Below are 18,596 nucleotides of genomic sequence, written 5' to 3'. Positions count from 1 at the left end.
TCACCTTTTGCATTTCATGTTTGTAGGAAGTTCAAAGGTGCTAGGAACAACCTTTCACAAGCTGGGCAGAATTCAACCTTGTTTCGGTACAAGAATCCAATTCCTGGTTTAGTTCTGAAATAATCTTTCATTGTAAACTCGGATTTTCACTTCGAATGTTCATTCATTATTTTACCTTCTCCCTACAACCTCATCCATTCGCATTCATATTCCTTCACTTTCAATCCTCAAGTTTTGAGTTGTCACTTTCCGAAATGGAATTTATATGATTTTCACCCTAGACGTTCACTTCTACACAAGAGTTCATTTCATTGTTTCTCTCCGCAACCAAGTTTGTCCAAGGGAAGGTTGGATTTCCGACCTTCCTTTGAACAACTTCACTTCTTACATTTTGTTTCAAGGTTGCCTTCCTTTCCATTGCTTGGAATACCTCTCTTCAATTTTGACATCCTTTCATCATTTTCATGTTTTGATCATTACCTCAATGTTTTCACTCTTCTCTCATGGATCTGTCATGCTTTCCTTGGAACTATTTCACTCTCATCCTAGAATTGGTTGATTGCTCCTTGTCCTAATCTTACATTTTCCAGATTTGCTTGAGGATTATTCACTCATTTTGTTCCAAGACTTTATCTTGTTTTGTTCTTTGACTTGATCATGCCTTTTCGAAGGACGAATGTTTGCACTCACTCTTATTTCATGGATTGATCAATGTTTTCTTCTGGATTGACAAGACATTGCTACCTTCGCCCAACAGCTAGGAGACCAAAACTACTGCCATACTAAATCTAAGCTAACAAGTAAAAAGAGGGGTTCCCCATTTGCAATGGAGTGTGTGTGTTTATAACACAACAATACCCTACTAATTAAATCATGGGTATTTGGCTAGCATAGACACTTGTTATAAAAAAAATATGAATGTTTTTATTGTAAAGTTTTATGAACATTTTTAGAAGAAAAAATATAAGGTACCGGCACATGTTTTGCTAGACATTTGCAAAAAATATATGAAGCTTGAGCTTTACTTGTGAATTAAAACAATAGCCTTCTCTTGATTTTAAAATACTCTTTTTGCAATATAAAATAATAATTTTTTTGTGATTTGAATTTAGAAAAAGGTACAAGTTCCTTGCTGTCTCATGTACAAGGTGGCAGTAAAGGGATGGTTGGGGGATGTCTCATCCTTGCCTCCTAGTCCTAGGTATGTCCTCATTCCAGATTTCCATCCCCCAATGTTCCCAACGTCCCCATCCCAAAACTCCAGGTTTTTTGAGGGGGGATGCATCCTCATAGAACACTGTTATTTATTTTCTATTTGATTAAGCTTCTTTTGGCACTGCTTCTCTTGCATTGGTTTATCAGTATTATTGCATTTCAAAGTTTTCAAATGGTAGAACTGAATTCTTAAGTATAACAACTATGGTTGATTTCTAACACCTTACAATTTTTGCCAGGGCTAACTGTTGATGTGCCTTTTGTACATGACCAACCACAGAATAAAATACCTAAAGGTACCTGATCCTCTCTTTAACAAAGTTTCCCGTCTGCTGAAGATCTCGCCGAAGGATCAGTCGGAGTAACTCCAAGGTTCTTGTATGTAGGTTCTCTACATGTGGATAAGCTTCTCGTGGTATGATGTGATTTTGCTGGAATCACAAGGGGACTTACCTTTGACTGCCTGAACGTCTGATTTGCTTTGGATATTGCTGGAACGTGAGATTTTACTGGTCCTGGATTTTGAAAAAAAGGAAAAAGGAGAAGGGTTGAAACGGGATCTATTTCTAATACTAAGAATGTAAGAGTAATGAATGACCTTTGATGAAATTCTAACTAAGTCTTGTTTTGACATCCCAGGACCATCTCCACAAGGTTAGTGCGATCTTCTGAGGAAAGCTTTATGATGTTCAGATCACTGCTACAAGCATAGACACCGTCAGGTTGATGCATATCAATGAAGAAGCGATAATTGAAGTTGAGCTTAAGCTGAATGATTCCAATTGACTACACAAGGCAAGTCTGCAATCAACAAACCGCTAGTAGTATGGATATACGAATTTCACCGTTGGTCATACAAATTTCTTCCATTCACCTAATAACATAAAATCAAATTTGAGAAGTATAGAGACCATGTAAATTGTTGAATCGATCCATAGAATTCACCATTTCTTCAATGAAGTTTACAAGTCTTTTGCAACAATATCTTGGCAACAATCTTTGCCTTCTCTCTCTACTCTACTCTAACTATTTCCTACTCTCTGACTATTCACTATTAGCTAACTATTAACTATTAACTCAATATCAACTATTAGCCTTTACAAATGAGGAGCCAAGGCTTTATATAGGGAGCCCTTTACAAACAGACGACTCTGATTGATTTAGAATCAATGGCTAGGATTATAAGATAAAAACCCTAATCAGGGTTTGTTACAACAAACTTCCTTAGCCAATTAGAAAATTACATTCCAGGAGTGAGGACCAATAGGAAGCAGGGGTAGGTGCCTCGAAGTTTGTTCTGTCCCTGATGAGTCAGGTACATTGAATCTAGACACGCTGAGGTGGACCAATCCGACTGGAGGAATGATGACTGGGATGCCACCTTGTCTGACACTTGTAACTTGGTTGATGTTCAATTTGATGAGGTTGAGAAGCTAACTTTAATTAACTCTTCTGAAACTATGTGCTTCTTCAACGGACCTTTGCTTTGACCTCCTTTGTCTTTGATGAGCTAGATGGATGGTGTACCTTTCCTTGAAATGCTGGCATCGCCTTCCTTTGTCATCTTGTGGTTTCTTAGTGTGGCAAAGTGAAGGTTTTGGAGGTAGCTGGCAATTCCTTGAACACCTTGAATCTTCCCTTTTGCCTGTGGAACGTCCTTGACGATGATGGACTGGAATTGGTCATCCTTGATGATGCTGGACTGGAAGAGGTCGTCCTTGATGATGCCAGACTGGAAGAGGTCGTCCTTGCCTTGGCCTGGTTTTCTCCATTTGCAAAATAAACCAAAAGGTGATTAAGTACATATGACATGTTCATTTCAACAAAGCATTTTCTATCTTAAATCATCAACAAGAAGACTTCAAAATAAAGTTTGCTCAAAATCCTTCCCAGGGATAGGCCCTATAAGAATTTCGCCCTGGACCCTTTGGAAGGGTCAGGAGCGAATTTTGCATTTTGCCCAATTTAGACCTCTTTTCAACATTATCTCACAACTAGCTCTTCGCCTGGCCCAACCAAGGTGAAAAATAGGAGTTTCAAAAGATTTCGCCCTGGACCCTCTGGAAGGGTCAGGAGCGAATTTTGCATTCCAGGATAATTCTATCACTTGTTTACTCCAAAATTCCTCCCAAGGCAAACATATGATAGCTTTCCTTCTTCCAAAGCATAGGGATCCATGCTTTGACCTTTATCATGAGCAAGTCAGGTGAAATTGAGGAGCGAAATTCAAGTTTTAGGCTTGATCTTACACTTCCTTTACCTCAATTCACTTTACAAGGCAAGAATACCTCACTCCACCTTCAACCATGCCATAGGCATTAAAGTTTTAGCTTCACTCAAGGAGAAAAAGGGTGGTTTGAAGAATTTCGCTCTGGACCCTTTGGATGGGTCAAGAGTGAATTTCATGATTTGCTTGTTTTCCTTCATCAAGGTCCATCTTTTTCACTTTCTATACTTGGACTCTCATCCTTGGATCCCTCTCCCATGCTTGCAACATTTTGCTTGACCTCAAGATGAATAGAAAAGACAATTTCGCTAGAAATCATGGCCAGGGACAGGACCTATAATGAATTTCGCCCTGGACCCTTTGGAAGGGTCAGGAGCGAATTTCTTCCTCTAGCCCAAAATCATCATTTTTGGAGACAACAATCCATTCAAGGGCAATCTCAAGGGCTTCTATCATCTTTGTCTAGGCCTGGCTTGGCACAAATATGAAAGGAATAGGTAGATTTTAGAATTTTGCTCTAGATCCTCTGGAAGGGTCAGGAGCGAAATTCATGATTTGAGCTTATTTTCTCATTCTCTCAACTCTAATCCACCTCCAAGACAAAGGATACATCGCCTCACTCCTATCTAGGCCATAAAAACCAAAAACTTAACTTGTCTTGCAAAGAAAATAGGTGATCCTAGGATTTTCGCTCTGGACCCTCTGGAAGGGTCAGGAGCGAAATCCTTGGTTTGGGCTAATTTCCATTATTTTGATAATCACTAGCAAGTCAAGGTCACACCTAAGGACACTCCCAATCCTAATTCACCTTGAACCACCCTAGACTTGGCATAAAATTGAGGAAAAAAGTGGTTTTGGGGAATTTCGCTCTGGACCCTTTGGAAGGGTCAGGAGCGGAATTCACACTCTAGGCTTGATATTTCATTTCTTGAACTCCAATCTACATTGCCAAGCAAAAATACATCACTCCACTTCCATATACGCCATAGGAACCAAAGTTTTGACCTCATCCAAGGAGAAAATAGGTGCCTTGAAGAATTTCGCTCTGGACCCTTTGGAAGGGTCAGGAGCGAAATTCATGATTTGAGCTTATTCTTCCATCTTTCAACCTCAATTAACTTCAAAAGGGCAAGAACACCTCTCCTCACACTCATCCAAGCTATAAAAACTCAAAGTTTGACTTGACCTGTAGGGAAAATAGGCAATTTTAGAAATTTCGCTCTGGACCCTTTGGAAGGGTCAGGAGCGAAATTCACTATTTTGCTCAATTCCTTAAAATTCTTGGATCACTAGCAACTCAAAGTCATTCTTAGGGACATCTCCTTCTTAAATTTACCTTAGCCCACACTTGATCTAGCACAAAGTTGAGAGAAAAGAGAAGTTTTGAGAAAATTGGCTCTGGACCCTTTGGAAGGGTCAGGAGCGAATTTCTCATTCTTGACTTGGTTCTTCATCCTTTCAATCTCATTCTTCATTACAAGACAAAATTTCATTGTTTTCACCCAAGGAACAAAGTTTTTAAGCCCAGGCAAGGTTAAAAAATAGGTTTGTAAGGAATTTCGCTCTGGACCCTTTGGAAGGGTCAGGAGTGAAATTCATGTTCTAGGCTAAAGTCCTTCACTTTCTTACATCCCAACACTTCAAAACTAGAATGTAGGTCCAAACAAGGAAGGAAATGAGGTTTATGGGAAATTTCGCTCTGGACCCTTTGGAAGGGTCGGGAGCGAAATTTCCATTCTTGGACAAAATCTTCACTTTTCAACGCTTTCAATCATCTCCCAAGGCAAGAACACATCAATCTACCTTCCAACATGCCTTAGAGACCAACACTTTAGCCAAAATTAGGAAGGAAATGAGGGTTATGAGGATTTTCACTCTGGACCCTTTGGAAGGGTCAGTAGCGAAAATCTTGATTTGTCCAATTCTCTCTCAAACTTGATCAATTTCAAGGTCCTTTCAAACTCTATTCATCATTTTAGGCAAGATAGAAGGTCAAATGGGAGATTTCGCTCTAGACCCTTTGGAAGGGTTAGGAGCGAAATTTCCATTCTAGGTTGATTTTCACCATTTTGTAGTCTTAAACCTCCTCTCCAAGGCAAACATGCATCCAGGTCTCCTCAACTATGCTTCAAAAATCCAAAACTTGGCCATATGAAAGAGCAAATTAGAGGAAAAGGTAAATTTTGCTCTGGACCCTTTGGAAGGGTCAGGAGCGAAATTCATGCTTTAGACAAAATCCACACTTTCAAACACCTCAAATCACTTCCTAAGGCAAGAATATGTCAATTTGCCCTTACCATGCCCAAGGAATCAAGGTTTCTAGTGCAAACAAGGAGAAAAAAGGTGTCTAGGGAGAATTTCGCTCTGGACCCTTTGGAAGGGTCAAGAGCAAAATTCACATTTAGGCTCAAATCTTGACTTCATTCCTCACATTTCTCCATCCAAACAAGTGTTTTGCCCTCAATAATGCTTGGGAATGAGTTAGTTCTAAGTTTGGGTCAAACTAGAATGTCTTATGGAGAATTTCGCTTTGTACCCTTTGGAAGGGTCAGGAGCGAAATTTGACATTTTGGTCTCTCCATTAGGATTCATGTGTGGAATATAACATTTAAGTATAAGAATTATACTTTAAGTTATATTCCATATATACTGTCAGGATGTTTGAGAGTCGTTTCAAACCTCCAAGAGTTATAATGCAAAATCTAGTTTTTGGAGGATTCTTCAGTTTTCCGGACTTGTCAAATTTCAGGATCAGGAAGACATTCCAGACTTAGCCAAATTTCAGGGCATTTGAAGATTAGGATGACATTCTAGACTTCATCACTCACCAATTTGACCTAACTTAGACCTTCAAGGATGATACTCACTCACCAATCAAGACACAATTAGCAACAAGAGCAAAACCAGGCCCTAAGGAAGACTCTCAAAGAAACCCTAATTCTAGGGCCCCATGGACTCACCCTGGCTCAAGCAGAGCCTGCCATCCTAGTGATCCCTCTAGCAACACTCAACATGCAAAGGCTAATAGACAAACCCTAAAAACCTAGAAAGCAAACCCCAGAAAGCAAAAAAGTAGGGGTCCCCATTTGCAGTGGGGCGATGTGTGAATACGTCACAACATCTAGTGCCACCTTGAATAAATGTTCCTGAACATTTCAGAGATAGACTCAATTGACACTTAGAACCCCTAGAAAATTCAACCCAACTTATCAAGAGATTAGAAAATGTACTCAAAGTGGAGGGAAAATCCTTAACCAGATCCAGACACTTAGTCTTTGATTACCTAGGTGTGTGCAAGTGTATTCATTCCTCTCGACAAGACAATTATGACCTTCAGGTTCTCCTGTGATCGGCTATGTAGTATATCTAAACTTCATAAGCATCCTGGATAGAGCCTCGCTGCCAGTCAGACGTCTATAGTCCCGACGAGGTTATTGCCTCAATCTCACGGACATTGCTCCATTGCCAGTCGAGCGTCCATAGTCCCGATGGAGTTACTCGCATATTCCCATTAGCCAATTTTGATATTTCATTTTGCTCATTTTCTTTTGATTTTTCTCTTTTATTTTCTCATTTTTTCTCTTTTGATATTGCTTTTTCATTCCGTCAATTCGTTTGGCTCGTAAGCAGTGAAGCTTACTAGGGTTTGAGGATTGCGGTGGCGTTGAAGTCAGATTTTAGATTTTTCACCAATTACAGCTTTCCCTGAAAACCATAATGACTCGGAGTCTATTAATGTGTGAAGATATAGTAATCAACAAATGTCGGCATCAAGATACAGAAAATGATTCCCTTCCAAGTCAAATATAGGTCCTGATCAGATGATAAAGCTGGAGAGGAACAACCTTGGATTCTGAGCGCTTCATGAATAGATATCTAAGAAATGAGTCTAACATAAGATCCAGGATATTGCCAGTGTGTGAGCAGAACAACACAGATGCATTTCTCACAAATGGAGGTTCCTACTCAAGACACCTAAACTAAACAGACGACCGACAGATCGAACCCAAAAGCAAACAAAGCTAAGACAAACCAAAAGCCAACTAAAGAAAGCAAACAACTAATCCTGAGCCACTCAAGAATCATGAGTCAAATGACTCAAAGCAGATTAAGAACAAGGCTCAAAAGACCTCTAATCTAAAACACACGAAAGGAAAACCTACTCTAAACCTATATACAAGACTCCCAGACTCAACACGACTCAAGGAAGCGAAATATGTACATGTCCTTACATGGTTTCTCAGGTTGCACAACAGGAGCATGGCAAACGTGATGGTTCTCAACCTAGCAAATTCATCCTTAAATACAGAAAAGCAAACTCTCACCGTGCATCTCTCATACTCAGGCAAATTTTCACTCAAAATGATCAACTGAGGTAATTCGTTAGGACCATGATCAATCCAGATGCAAGTTGTTTTCCCAAATTCCCCATAATCAAAATCATAATAACTTTCAAGGCTAGGATTAAGGAAAGAGACAACCTGACATATTTCAGGCTCAGATGGAACTGCATTGTCAGAAGCGAGGTCACCGGCTGCTTCAGGAGGTCGCCATTGATGATGAACCATTCCACGAGCATCCACAATATGTTGACTTTGATTTGGAAGTTCCTCTTGAAACAAGCATAGCGCCCCTTCGAATAGCTCAACATTTTTTGTTTTCATTAAGACATCTTGCATAAACCAAGCATCTTCATGGAATTTTGTTAGCATATCCTCAAAAATGAGTCTCCTTGAGGGACTGATTTTCAAAGATCTCCTCTAGCTGATCAAATATAATCTTTGGTGGCCTTTCTTCTTCAAGCATAGTCTCGGGAGGTCAGAGCCGATGATGGATCATATCACTCACAGTAACTTGGTTATCTTGAATTTTTTTTGGCAATGATTCCATTTGTACTTCTTCCATGAGACCTTTCAGTGCCTCCTCAAATAGCATGATGGTGATGAAATCTTTAAGCACCCCTTTGAATTGTTCTTCATATTTGGGCTCACTTATGATGATCTGTAATTCTTCATTCAATATGTCAACTTGATTGTCCTCTTTAAGAATGCCATTTGAGACCTCTTGCAATTTACTCTCAAGGATCTCCTTTTGTAGTATAAATGAGAATTCTTCAAGGAATGAGTCATCTTCTCCTTCGATTGCTTGTTCGACTCTTGGATCTTCCTTTATCACTGCTGGAGTATCTTCAATTGATTCTTCAACTTTTGTTTCATGATATTCCTTTTCAGGTGCAAGGCATGGTGAGCTATCCATTGTAATACATTGTTCCTCGGGTGCATTTGTATCGTCAACGTACGACTGATCCTTCTCACAATCAGATGCTGGAGCAATGTCTTGTTCATAGGTTCTCCTGAATTCGGCTGCGAGATGTGCACCCCAAGATCTGTTCACAATACACTCTTCCTCGGACAAAGTTGGCATTCCAAACTGATTTCTGACCTGATTGATGGCCATTTCACATATTGAACAAGTAAATTCAGAATGAGGTGTATTGTGAATCCTACACCATAATGGTAGCACTATGCCCTCAAAACGTATTTCACCATTCAAAATAAGCTGACTCTCGATCATCCACAAGAAGCTTAGAAGAAGATCCTTGCTCTCTGGGACACTGAAGCTGCCTTCTTCTGTTTCTGGCCTGTGGACATCCCAAAAGAAGATTTTTCCTTGCGTTGCCGATTCCATCCTTGATAAGTACTTCAGGCAATGCATTTCATCATGTTCCTCTGTCTCATGGACTCGACACTGCCTTGGTCTTGCAAACTCGGACAATCTGCGTGGATAAAGCTGTGTATCTAATCTCCACCAAAGTTGAGGAAAATCAACTTGTTGCTCCTCGTGAAACTGTTGCCGCTCCATTGAGAAATCTTTTCTTTTTGCTTTTTTGACAAGAAGCTTAGAAGAGGATCCTTGCTCTCTGGGACACTGAAGCTGCCTTCTTTTGTTTCTGGCCTGGGGACATCCCAAAAGAAGATTTTTCCCTGCGTTGCCGATTCCATCCTTGATAAGTACTTCAGGCAATGCATTTCATCATGTTCCTCTGTCTCATGGACTCGACACTGCCCAGGTCTTGCAAACTCGGACAATCTGCGTGGATAAAGCTGTGTATCTAATCTCCACCAAAGTTGAGGAAAATCAACTTGTTGCTCCTCGTGAAACTGTTGCCGCTCCATTGAGAAATCTTTTCTTTTTGATTTTTTGATTTTTTTGATTTTTTTTCGATATTTGGTTTTTTACTTTTTTTGGATTTTTTGCAATAAGAGAGATCTTGAATATCTCAGATTCAACTTAAAAGCTCAACCGGTTCCAGCTGTGCAAAGCTCTTCCTTTCTTTGCAAGTCCAATTGATGACTCGGCGATCACCTTCCTTCTCTGTACCACCTCCGTTGAGTGTCGAAGATGGCTTTCCACTGATATTCCTTGGATTCAAGAGTTCGCGTTCGCCTTCATGCCATCCCAGCTGTTCAGGCGTTTATCCCGATCATGCCCTCCTTCTAGCGCCAATTCTGTTGATGCGGAGGAGGGTAAAAAAACTCTGGATATCTTCTCTAAATATGACTTGATAAGTTCTATTGATCGTGGCTTGACAATGATCAGCCCTCCTTCTAGTGCCAATTCTGTTGATGTGCCTTTTGTACACGACCAAACACAGAATAAAATACCTAAAGGTACCTTATCCTCTCTTGAACAAAGTTTCCTGACTATTGAAGATCTTGCCGAAGGATCAGTCGGAGTAACTCCAAGGTTCTTGTATGTAGGTTTTTAAAATTGCATAGTTTTTTCAAGAGGAATACAAATATCTAAAATATCACATTTTAGATGACTTACTGATGTTGTTTTGGCCTGCAATAAAACTGCATTTTCGTGCTATCAACAATCCAAACTGCGTTTGAATGGTGACTTGTTTCTTGCCAATGGTCATGCGGATTGAATGCTATACATAAAAATGACCATCACAATGTCTGATGGGTGAGCTTAGCTTCTTGAAATAGTTATTTACTCAGCTTGATAAAGCTGAACCATTTTTTCAGCTGTGGGAGGCAAACAATGAACAAGCATTTGCATGCAATATTCAGTATCAGCCATAGTTGGAAAACTCGCAGAGTACTCAGGAAGTTTTGAAAACTCGCAGAGTCAAAACTCACTGAGTCAAAACTGACTTTTACTCGCCGAAAAACTCGCCCGAGTTTTTGCAAAAAACTTGGGTACACTAAAAAAAGAAGCCCAAACATGTAAAAAAATTATCTATTTTTGTTTTTTTAGGTCAGTTTCATTCTCTTCATTAGAATATATACATGAAATATAACATTTAAGTATAAGTATATTTCATGTATATATTGGCAGGATGTTTGAGAGTGGTTTTAGATCTCTAGGAGTTATAATGCAAATTCTAGGTTTTAGAAGATTTTTTAATTTTTCAGACAGTCAAATTTTAGTAATCAGTATGCTCCTATCAACATTTTCTCGCTCTCTCTATGTCACTCACTTTATTTGCCCCAAATTTTAGACTTATCTATCTCCCTATCACTCTTCCTCTACCCCCCTCTCTACCACAGTCCATCTCACTCTCTCCTCTCTCCCCCAAGATCTAGACCTATCTCTCTACCACTCTCTTTCTCACCCTCAGACCCTAACGAGGGGTGCTACTCTCAACCTAATTTTAATTTGTAGAGGCTTGGTGCAAAGTTGGGTAGGAAATACCCCACATCTCAAAAAATTTGCCCTCAAAATCTTATGTCAGCCTTGTAGTTCATCCAATTGTGAGCGGAATTGGAGCTTGTTTGAAGCAATCCACACGAAGAAGAGGAGCAAGTTAGTGCAGAAATGCCTCAATCACCTTGTCTTCGTGCAATATAATCTTCCATTGTGCGTAAGGAAGGTAGAGGAAGTAGAAGGTGGTCCAATTGACTTGGATGATATAGATCCTTACAGTGATTGGACATCACAGGAGCAACCTCCATTGTTTTCCGAGGATGACATCACTGATATGGAGAGGCAGGCTATGTGTTAAAGTTGGATCAGATTTATATATATATGGTAATTTTCAAAATTTTATAGTCACTTAGTTTTATTCTAACACTGTAACTTCCTATATATTTCAGTTTGCAGAATATATATAGAATGGATCATTGATGTCTTTGACAATTTTCAGATTGCAATGTAACGTTGAATTATACTCAGCAATATATATATACTATAATGTTGTTTACACTATATATCGAACTATCCACAGTTCGATTATATTAGTCAAGTACTGTCGATCACCCAACAGTATCACAGACTTGTGAAATGCAGATCGCTTCACTATATATATTGAATGATATTGCCTTCGCACAGATATATAGCTGTATCGACTCCTTTATGTCGACTGTGTACTATGATTTGTTTTTTTGTTGTATATGTATCGTCAACTTAATGTGATAGTCAATGATTTATAAGCATACCGATTAACATAGAGTCGTGACTCCTATGTGGAGGCATGCTAACCAATAATCACTAACATATAACAAACAGTCAAAAAACGATTGTATAAGTGGGATTACATGCAAACACGATTGCTAAACTAAACCGATTAATAAACATAGTATAAATAATCCATTTGCAATTAGTGAAACCGATAATAGATTATGATGACAATATTTAATCATTGGATATACACAGATCGGTATATAATACACTTGATGCTATGTATAATCAGTAATATAAAATTATTACTGATTATACATAAGATCGATTATATGTAAAATCTGATTGTCATCACAATGATTAAATCGATTATCATACAATTTTTTAATCTGTGATCAGAATGCTAATTTGCAGTGAAGGATAGGAAAAAGGAATACAAATGTCTAACGCCATTAGGTCAACTAGACATTTGAACGATTAGAGTCATCCAACCGTTGCTACATAATTTCAACACTATGGAGGAGGAGGGGGGTGGATTTGGTTTCACGCTAGATGACATTGAGGAGGAAGAGGATGAGGATGAGGAGTCATTGCCAGTGCCAAAATCAGGTGGAGACATAGCTTCATCCAGGATGGAGGACGAGCCAGCCATACCGAGCGAGGAGGCACAATCATGCCCACTGCAGCCTTCTAGGACTAGGCCCTCTAGTTCTACCTCTCCCCTAGTTTTTGCTAGAGCTGGGAAGAGGAAGTTGTAATTGTAATGATGTATTTACTTTTGGTTTTACAAAAACTATTTACTATTTTGCTTCCAGGCTTCCAGCCATCAACATTCCTCATGAGGATGCGATTTTGTAGACACTTTGCATTTAAATATATCTAGAATCAGCTTGTTTCTTTTGTGTTCTCATTTATTGATGGTACGAGGAGTTTTTCTCATTTTGAAAGACACTGATTATATAATGAATCAGCATTATCTAACCAACCTCTTTGAAATGTATTTTATTATTGAATTTCTTCTGTAGCACTTATTTACTCGTTGCATGCAATTCAATCATAATATTTTTTCAACTCTTATTTTCATGAAAGGGCAGCAAGATGATTGATTATATTTGGATGCAGGAAACATGCAGTGGCATGCTTTGGCGGGAGCTAGAACATTCTGGAGATGAAATTTTGCAGGTGAGGTCAGAGCTGAACATGTTATATGTCATTATAATGTCCTATGTGTTTAAACTAGAAATCATGTAGAATCTAGTTTTTAAATTATACACTAGATGCAACCCAAAGAAACAACCCATTTAGTAAACAATTACTAGCAAACTCACTTAGCCATGCCATTTTTTCATTTGTTAGTGACCTTCGTGCAAGCTAAGCAATTAATTCAAGTTCTTTGTAGGTCTTTGTATGCTCTATGATTTCTACTTTCTTATGCGATGGCATCGTTGCAGATCTAGTTTTATGTCTCTTTGTGTGGTCTCTGACATACATCTTACTGATTCCACTTGCTTTCCTTCCATGTAACGGTTGCTCTCTCGAGCTTCCTTGAATTTCTAGCAACAAGTTTTGTGAAGTTTTCCTCCACTTTCTTTTGTGAACTTCCTAAATTTTAATGATATTTTTTGGCACTGCTCAAGTTTGGCAGAGCTTCTAGTGACAACAGATTTGATAATTGTTTTCAAAAATGTTTTTGCAATAACAGCTTCTCTTGACTTTGGTTGCTTTTGCTAACTCTTGTTTCCAGGTTTTATATTTCAAATTCCAAACTCTTAATATGCAATCGGTTTTCTATCTTGTAATTGATTATCTATGCTAATTGGCCACAGAGCCCTTCACCTCAAATCCTGTTACATACTCTTCCAAACGTTCTTTTCCAAGGTACCAAAGAGTAGATGTACATAGTGTAAAGGATATTTGTGTTTAGTATGATTTATTCCAAGTAACCATGTTTTGACTGCCAAATGCATAATTGATCAAGTTAATTTAGTTACTATCATTTTGAAAAGGTATCATTAAAGGGTTTGATGGTAACCCTAGACTATGCTCACTTTTCTTGATACTGGAAAAGTATCATTTGCATCTTATTTGCTTTTATGGCTGACTATTGCTGTTATATTATGTTGTTACACTGCTCGAATTATATTTTCCTAACCAAACTGTAAATAATACAGAAGGCCAAATGTGGGCTATCAATGGTGGACCTGACATGGCAGTAAGAGGGAATTTTATGTCACTGTTTGTGAATGGTAGTTTTGAGCAGAGTTATAAGATTCGCCAAGACTTGGCCAGACTTGGTGAGTCCCAAGATGGGTCAAGTGAACTGAAGCCTAGAAATTTGGGACTTGTGTACACCGCAAGTCTTGTCTGAGACTTGGCCAATTCAGGCATGAAAATTAAAAAAAACTGAAAACCCTAAAGTTTGAAGCCTGGTTAAAAGTGACGAAATTATGAAAATTAGAAAAGAAAGATAAAAAATTGAAAATACCCTTAAAGTTTGGAGCTTTGTAAAAACAACAAAATTATGAAAAATGACCGCACCATGAAGGTCAATATGGTCCCAAAGGCTTTAATTTGGGCTTGGGGGCAGGGGCTCCATCCCTTAACCCTGCTCTGTATCATTTTCATGGGTGCTGCCTGTAGACCCTTGCAAGGGGTGCTGCTGTGCGCAGACCCTTGTTCTAGTTTTGGAAAGCAAAAATAGAAGTCGTTTTGGGCCATGTAGTATGAAAAAACACTTTTTTTTTCTTCTTTCAACTTATTCTAAATCAATCAAGTAATTGGATTACATTTATGCTTTTGGTTTGTCAAGTCAATTCCTATCTTGAGTAATGTTCATGTGACTATAGTAACATGTAACATTTGCAAACGTGTTTGAGATACAAGTGTAAGACTCCACATAAAGATAGTGATGCTGGGCTAAGTAATCAAACTCCTCCCTAACACGGTTCATGACTTGATGTTGTGGTTTTTGTTTTTATTGCCTTGAATGCATAATCGATGAGTTTTGTACACTTAAAGCGCTAGAGAATATTTATATATTTCTAAATGTTGTTTCTTTCAAAGTCAAATCTGTTTTTGTATTCATTTAATTGATGTATACTTGTGTATGTGATCAAAGTAGCTTCTAGTTGATAAATTTATTGTCTTTGAAGTTGATTTATTTGTGCATAATAAAAACTTGAAATCCTTTGAAAATCTCTATATTTGATGTTTTTTACTTTCATTTTGACGAGTATGAGTGCCAAGTTGGAGTCTGAGTGAAAAATCAACTTGCCAATTGCCAGTCGAGTCCGAGTCTTGTAACTATGGTTTAAAGTGTCAGTTAAGTGATAATACACTGCAAAGTAAATGAATAACAACGTAGAAAGAGAGAGATGCAAGAATATTTGTTAGGTTGCGGAGGAAAATTTACCCAGCTGAAGCTAATATTAGTCAAAATCCTGTTTCTGAAGCAGCAGTGGATTCATTTTTGGATCGAGTGGAAAGCTTGAAGTATCACAAGCTTACCTAGAGAAAGAGAAAGTAGTGACATAAGCTCCCGATAAGGATTACGATCTGATTGTCTATATATACCTGAAGGGTGTGAAACAGAAATTTCTTGGACCTGTTCATTGTCCACACAAGAAAAAAGAGAAGAGACCTTTAAAGAGGACAAGGATGGAGTAAAAAACTTACTGATTTCCTAACCTGCAAGGTTGTTACTGAACAGAACCAGGATCCAACTTTTTATCGCTTAAATTGGAAATACTATTGGAAGGCCAATAGCATTATTAAGGATTAAGCATGACTGTAATACTTTATAGGAAGTGTGCAAGACTATGGATTAGATGGGTTGAAACTTGGAATAAGATGTAAAAAACATGGCAGAAAGTGAAGATAGCATTTGCCAAAAGAATTCATAGGTAGCAAATAGATGCTCAAATAGGTAACAAGTTAACAAGTTTCAATAAAGAGAAAGGTAAGTCTATATATAATAGAAGATTGTGGAACTGAGTTCAAAATTCAAAGATTAGATAACCTGATAGTTGAGGATCTAAAACTGTAACAACCAACATTTCTAAAATAGAAATAAAAACTTTTCTAAACTAAGAAAATAATTTCTTATTTTAAAACCATGTTCAGCTGAAATTGAAAACATGATAATAACTTAACTGAAAGTAACTAACCATATCAACGAATGGTAATATTAACCAGCTCTTTTTTATTTTCACAATATAAAGTAGAAAGAGAGAGAGAGTAAAGAGACTACAGAGTTTTATCTTTCCGATGCCAAACTTTATACAAAAACATAAGGGAGAGGGAGAGCATCATCAAGGGCTTTTCCTCCCAACCACAAACCTAAGTCCCCCTGTGCCACTTTGGAGTTAGAGTAATTTCGAATTTTGAAATATTTCTCCATCTCAGTAAGCTGAGCCTCAGTGGCGTCCCCAGATGCAGATCCTTCAAACTTAGGGGGTTTCATCTTCTTCATGTCATTGGACAGATCAGCCGCTAATTGATTCTTCTTGGTATTGTAGTCTAAGGTCTCTGCTTGATCCTCCTCTTGTTGACGAGTTGTCCTAGATTGTTCTTGTCTATCCGCATTAACCCTAGACTGAGTTTCCGATTCTTCGTCTCTAGATTCTCGTTGACTCCCGAACATCCTTTCAAGGTCATCTAATCTAGATTGAGTTTTGTTCATAGCTTCCAAAAGTTGCCTCATCATGGCCATGTTACTGTCTTCGGATTCTCCTCTATTGTTTTTCGGAATGATCCATGCCCTATCTATTCTCCTGATTAAGAGAATTGATTTTATGCTTATTGATTCATTTTAGTTTTCATTTAATCTAAACATAACAAGAGTGTATCCAATATCATAAGAATACAATCCAATTTTTTTTAACTCTATTAATTAATTCAAAAAGGTTTACATTCCTTAAATTACAAAATTTCCTCGACTCTCAATCAAAGTCGCTATCACTTCTTGTGATAGGTTCTTGTTGATCACTAAACTTAGAGAAAGGTACAAGTCTATAACCAAGGGTAGGTACTCGCCATTTCATAGAGTCAGTTTGGATTTCCTTTTTCTCAAGGGGTTTTTCCTAACATAAGTTTAGTTTCTATTCCGAATTCCTTCAAAATGGCTGCCTTGACTGGCGCTTTATTGACGACATTCCATTCTCGCCTTTCTCTGTGAAGCCGCTTAAGTGCCTTTGCCATGGTCTTCGTGTCAGAGGGGGTAGAGCAACAGGTGTATTCATGCTTTGACCAGATTTTCTAGACTTGGGTAGACATAAGGTGTCAGGCTTTCTTCCGAGGTGTTCATCAGATCCACATCTTGTGAAGTACGACGGCTAGGTTTCAGTTTTCTATCAAGGTTCGGGTGATGAGCCCAAGGTACAGTGTCGAACCCGGCTTTGATACCATATTGAACAATCAACATATCTAAAATAGAAATGAAATAACTTTTCTAAACTAAGAAAATAATTTCTTGTTTTAAAAACATGTTCAGTTGAAATTGAAAACATAATAACTAACATAACTGAAAGTAACTAACCATATCAACAAATGGTAATATTAACTAAATCTTTTTTATTTTCACAATATAAATTAGAAAGAGAGAGAGTAAAGAGATTATAGAGTTTATCTTTCCGATGCTGAACTTATACAAAAACATGAGGGAGAGGGAGAGCATTATCAAGGGCTTTTCCACTCAACCACGGACCTAAGTCCTCTGTGCCGCTTCTTATTGGAAGGGCCCGACCCTTCACGAGGAAAGCAGATAAAGATGGAACAATTTCCAATGATCCTTTGAGCTTGGTGTTTAGAATTTACATTTACCAATCGGTCATACACTGAAGGTACCTCCTAACTTGTATGCCTCTCTAGCTAGTAGTGCATTTGACTCTTATGAACTGACAAATGCATGCAACCTTCTGCACTACCTTGGCCAAGGTTTTCATAATTAGCACGCTGTGTGCTGTCCATGTTCAACACCCTTACTCGGCTTACAAAGAAGGGATGCATACTTGCATCTACACAGGGGTCCAACTGACCATCAAAGACTCCACCAAATAGGTAATGAATATACTAGCTCAAAAGACACTTCCCTATACTCTCCTAGGCAAGAAACTGATTTGAACAATCAAGCCTGGATTCTTAACGTGTATAAGTCTAAACAAGAATCTTTACACTAATCGAGTTGGCTTGCTACCAACCCTTAAAACTACAAAATAATAAAAAAATATCCACAAGTCTGGTCTTTTCATGTAAACAACGAATTGTTGGAAATATTGTAATTGATGTCAAGGTCAGTCAGTTATGATTATTAATCTGACCATTAATCTTGTTATTGATGTGAAAGATGAAAAGTTTATTAATGACATGATGATGGATGGTATTACTCATAGTTGAAAATCTCGGACTCGCCTCGGACTCGGCAAACCAAAATTTTGGACTCGGACTCGGACTCGTGAAAGACTCGCGAAAGACTCGGCAAAAAAAAAACCGTAGTTTTACAAAAAAAACATAAAGAAATTAATGCATTTAGAGAACATAAGTGCCATAATTGAAACATTACACATGTCATATGATCTACAAACACGCAACATTTGAAATTTCATCATTCATGGCAGCATAGTCAAGTTTCAAGTTTCAACTCTAAAATGTATAATGGCAGCATAAGCATATAAATGTTCACAAAATTACATATAATGATATGTCCAAGTCCAACTCCAAATGTGAAAAACAACAATGTGAATGAACA

The 18,596-nt window shown here is 38.1% G+C and overlaps 1 protein-coding gene across 2 annotated transcripts in view; it reads left to right on the top strand.

The window, feature by feature from the left end:
- Positions 1–18,596, top strand: part of LOC131073961 (nuclear cap-binding protein subunit 1) — a 209,680-nt gene that overhangs the window by 15,638 nt on the left and 175,446 nt on the right. For both annotated transcript variants that reach the window (XM_058010492.2, XM_058010493.2), the window contains exon 3: positions 12,974–13,033. In XM_058010492.2, coding sequence (XP_057866475.2) covers positions 12,974–13,033 — 60 coding nt within the window. The remainder of the gene's footprint in view (positions 1–12,973; positions 13,034–18,596) is intronic.

The sequence above is a fragment of the Cryptomeria japonica genome, chromosome 9, assembly GCF_030272615.1.
Source record: "Cryptomeria japonica chromosome 9, Sugi_1.0, whole genome shotgun sequence".
Classification (NCBI taxonomy): Eukaryota; Viridiplantae; Streptophyta; class Pinopsida; order Cupressales; family Cupressaceae; genus Cryptomeria; species Cryptomeria japonica.
This window is presented reverse-complemented; position numbering and strand designations above follow the sequence as displayed.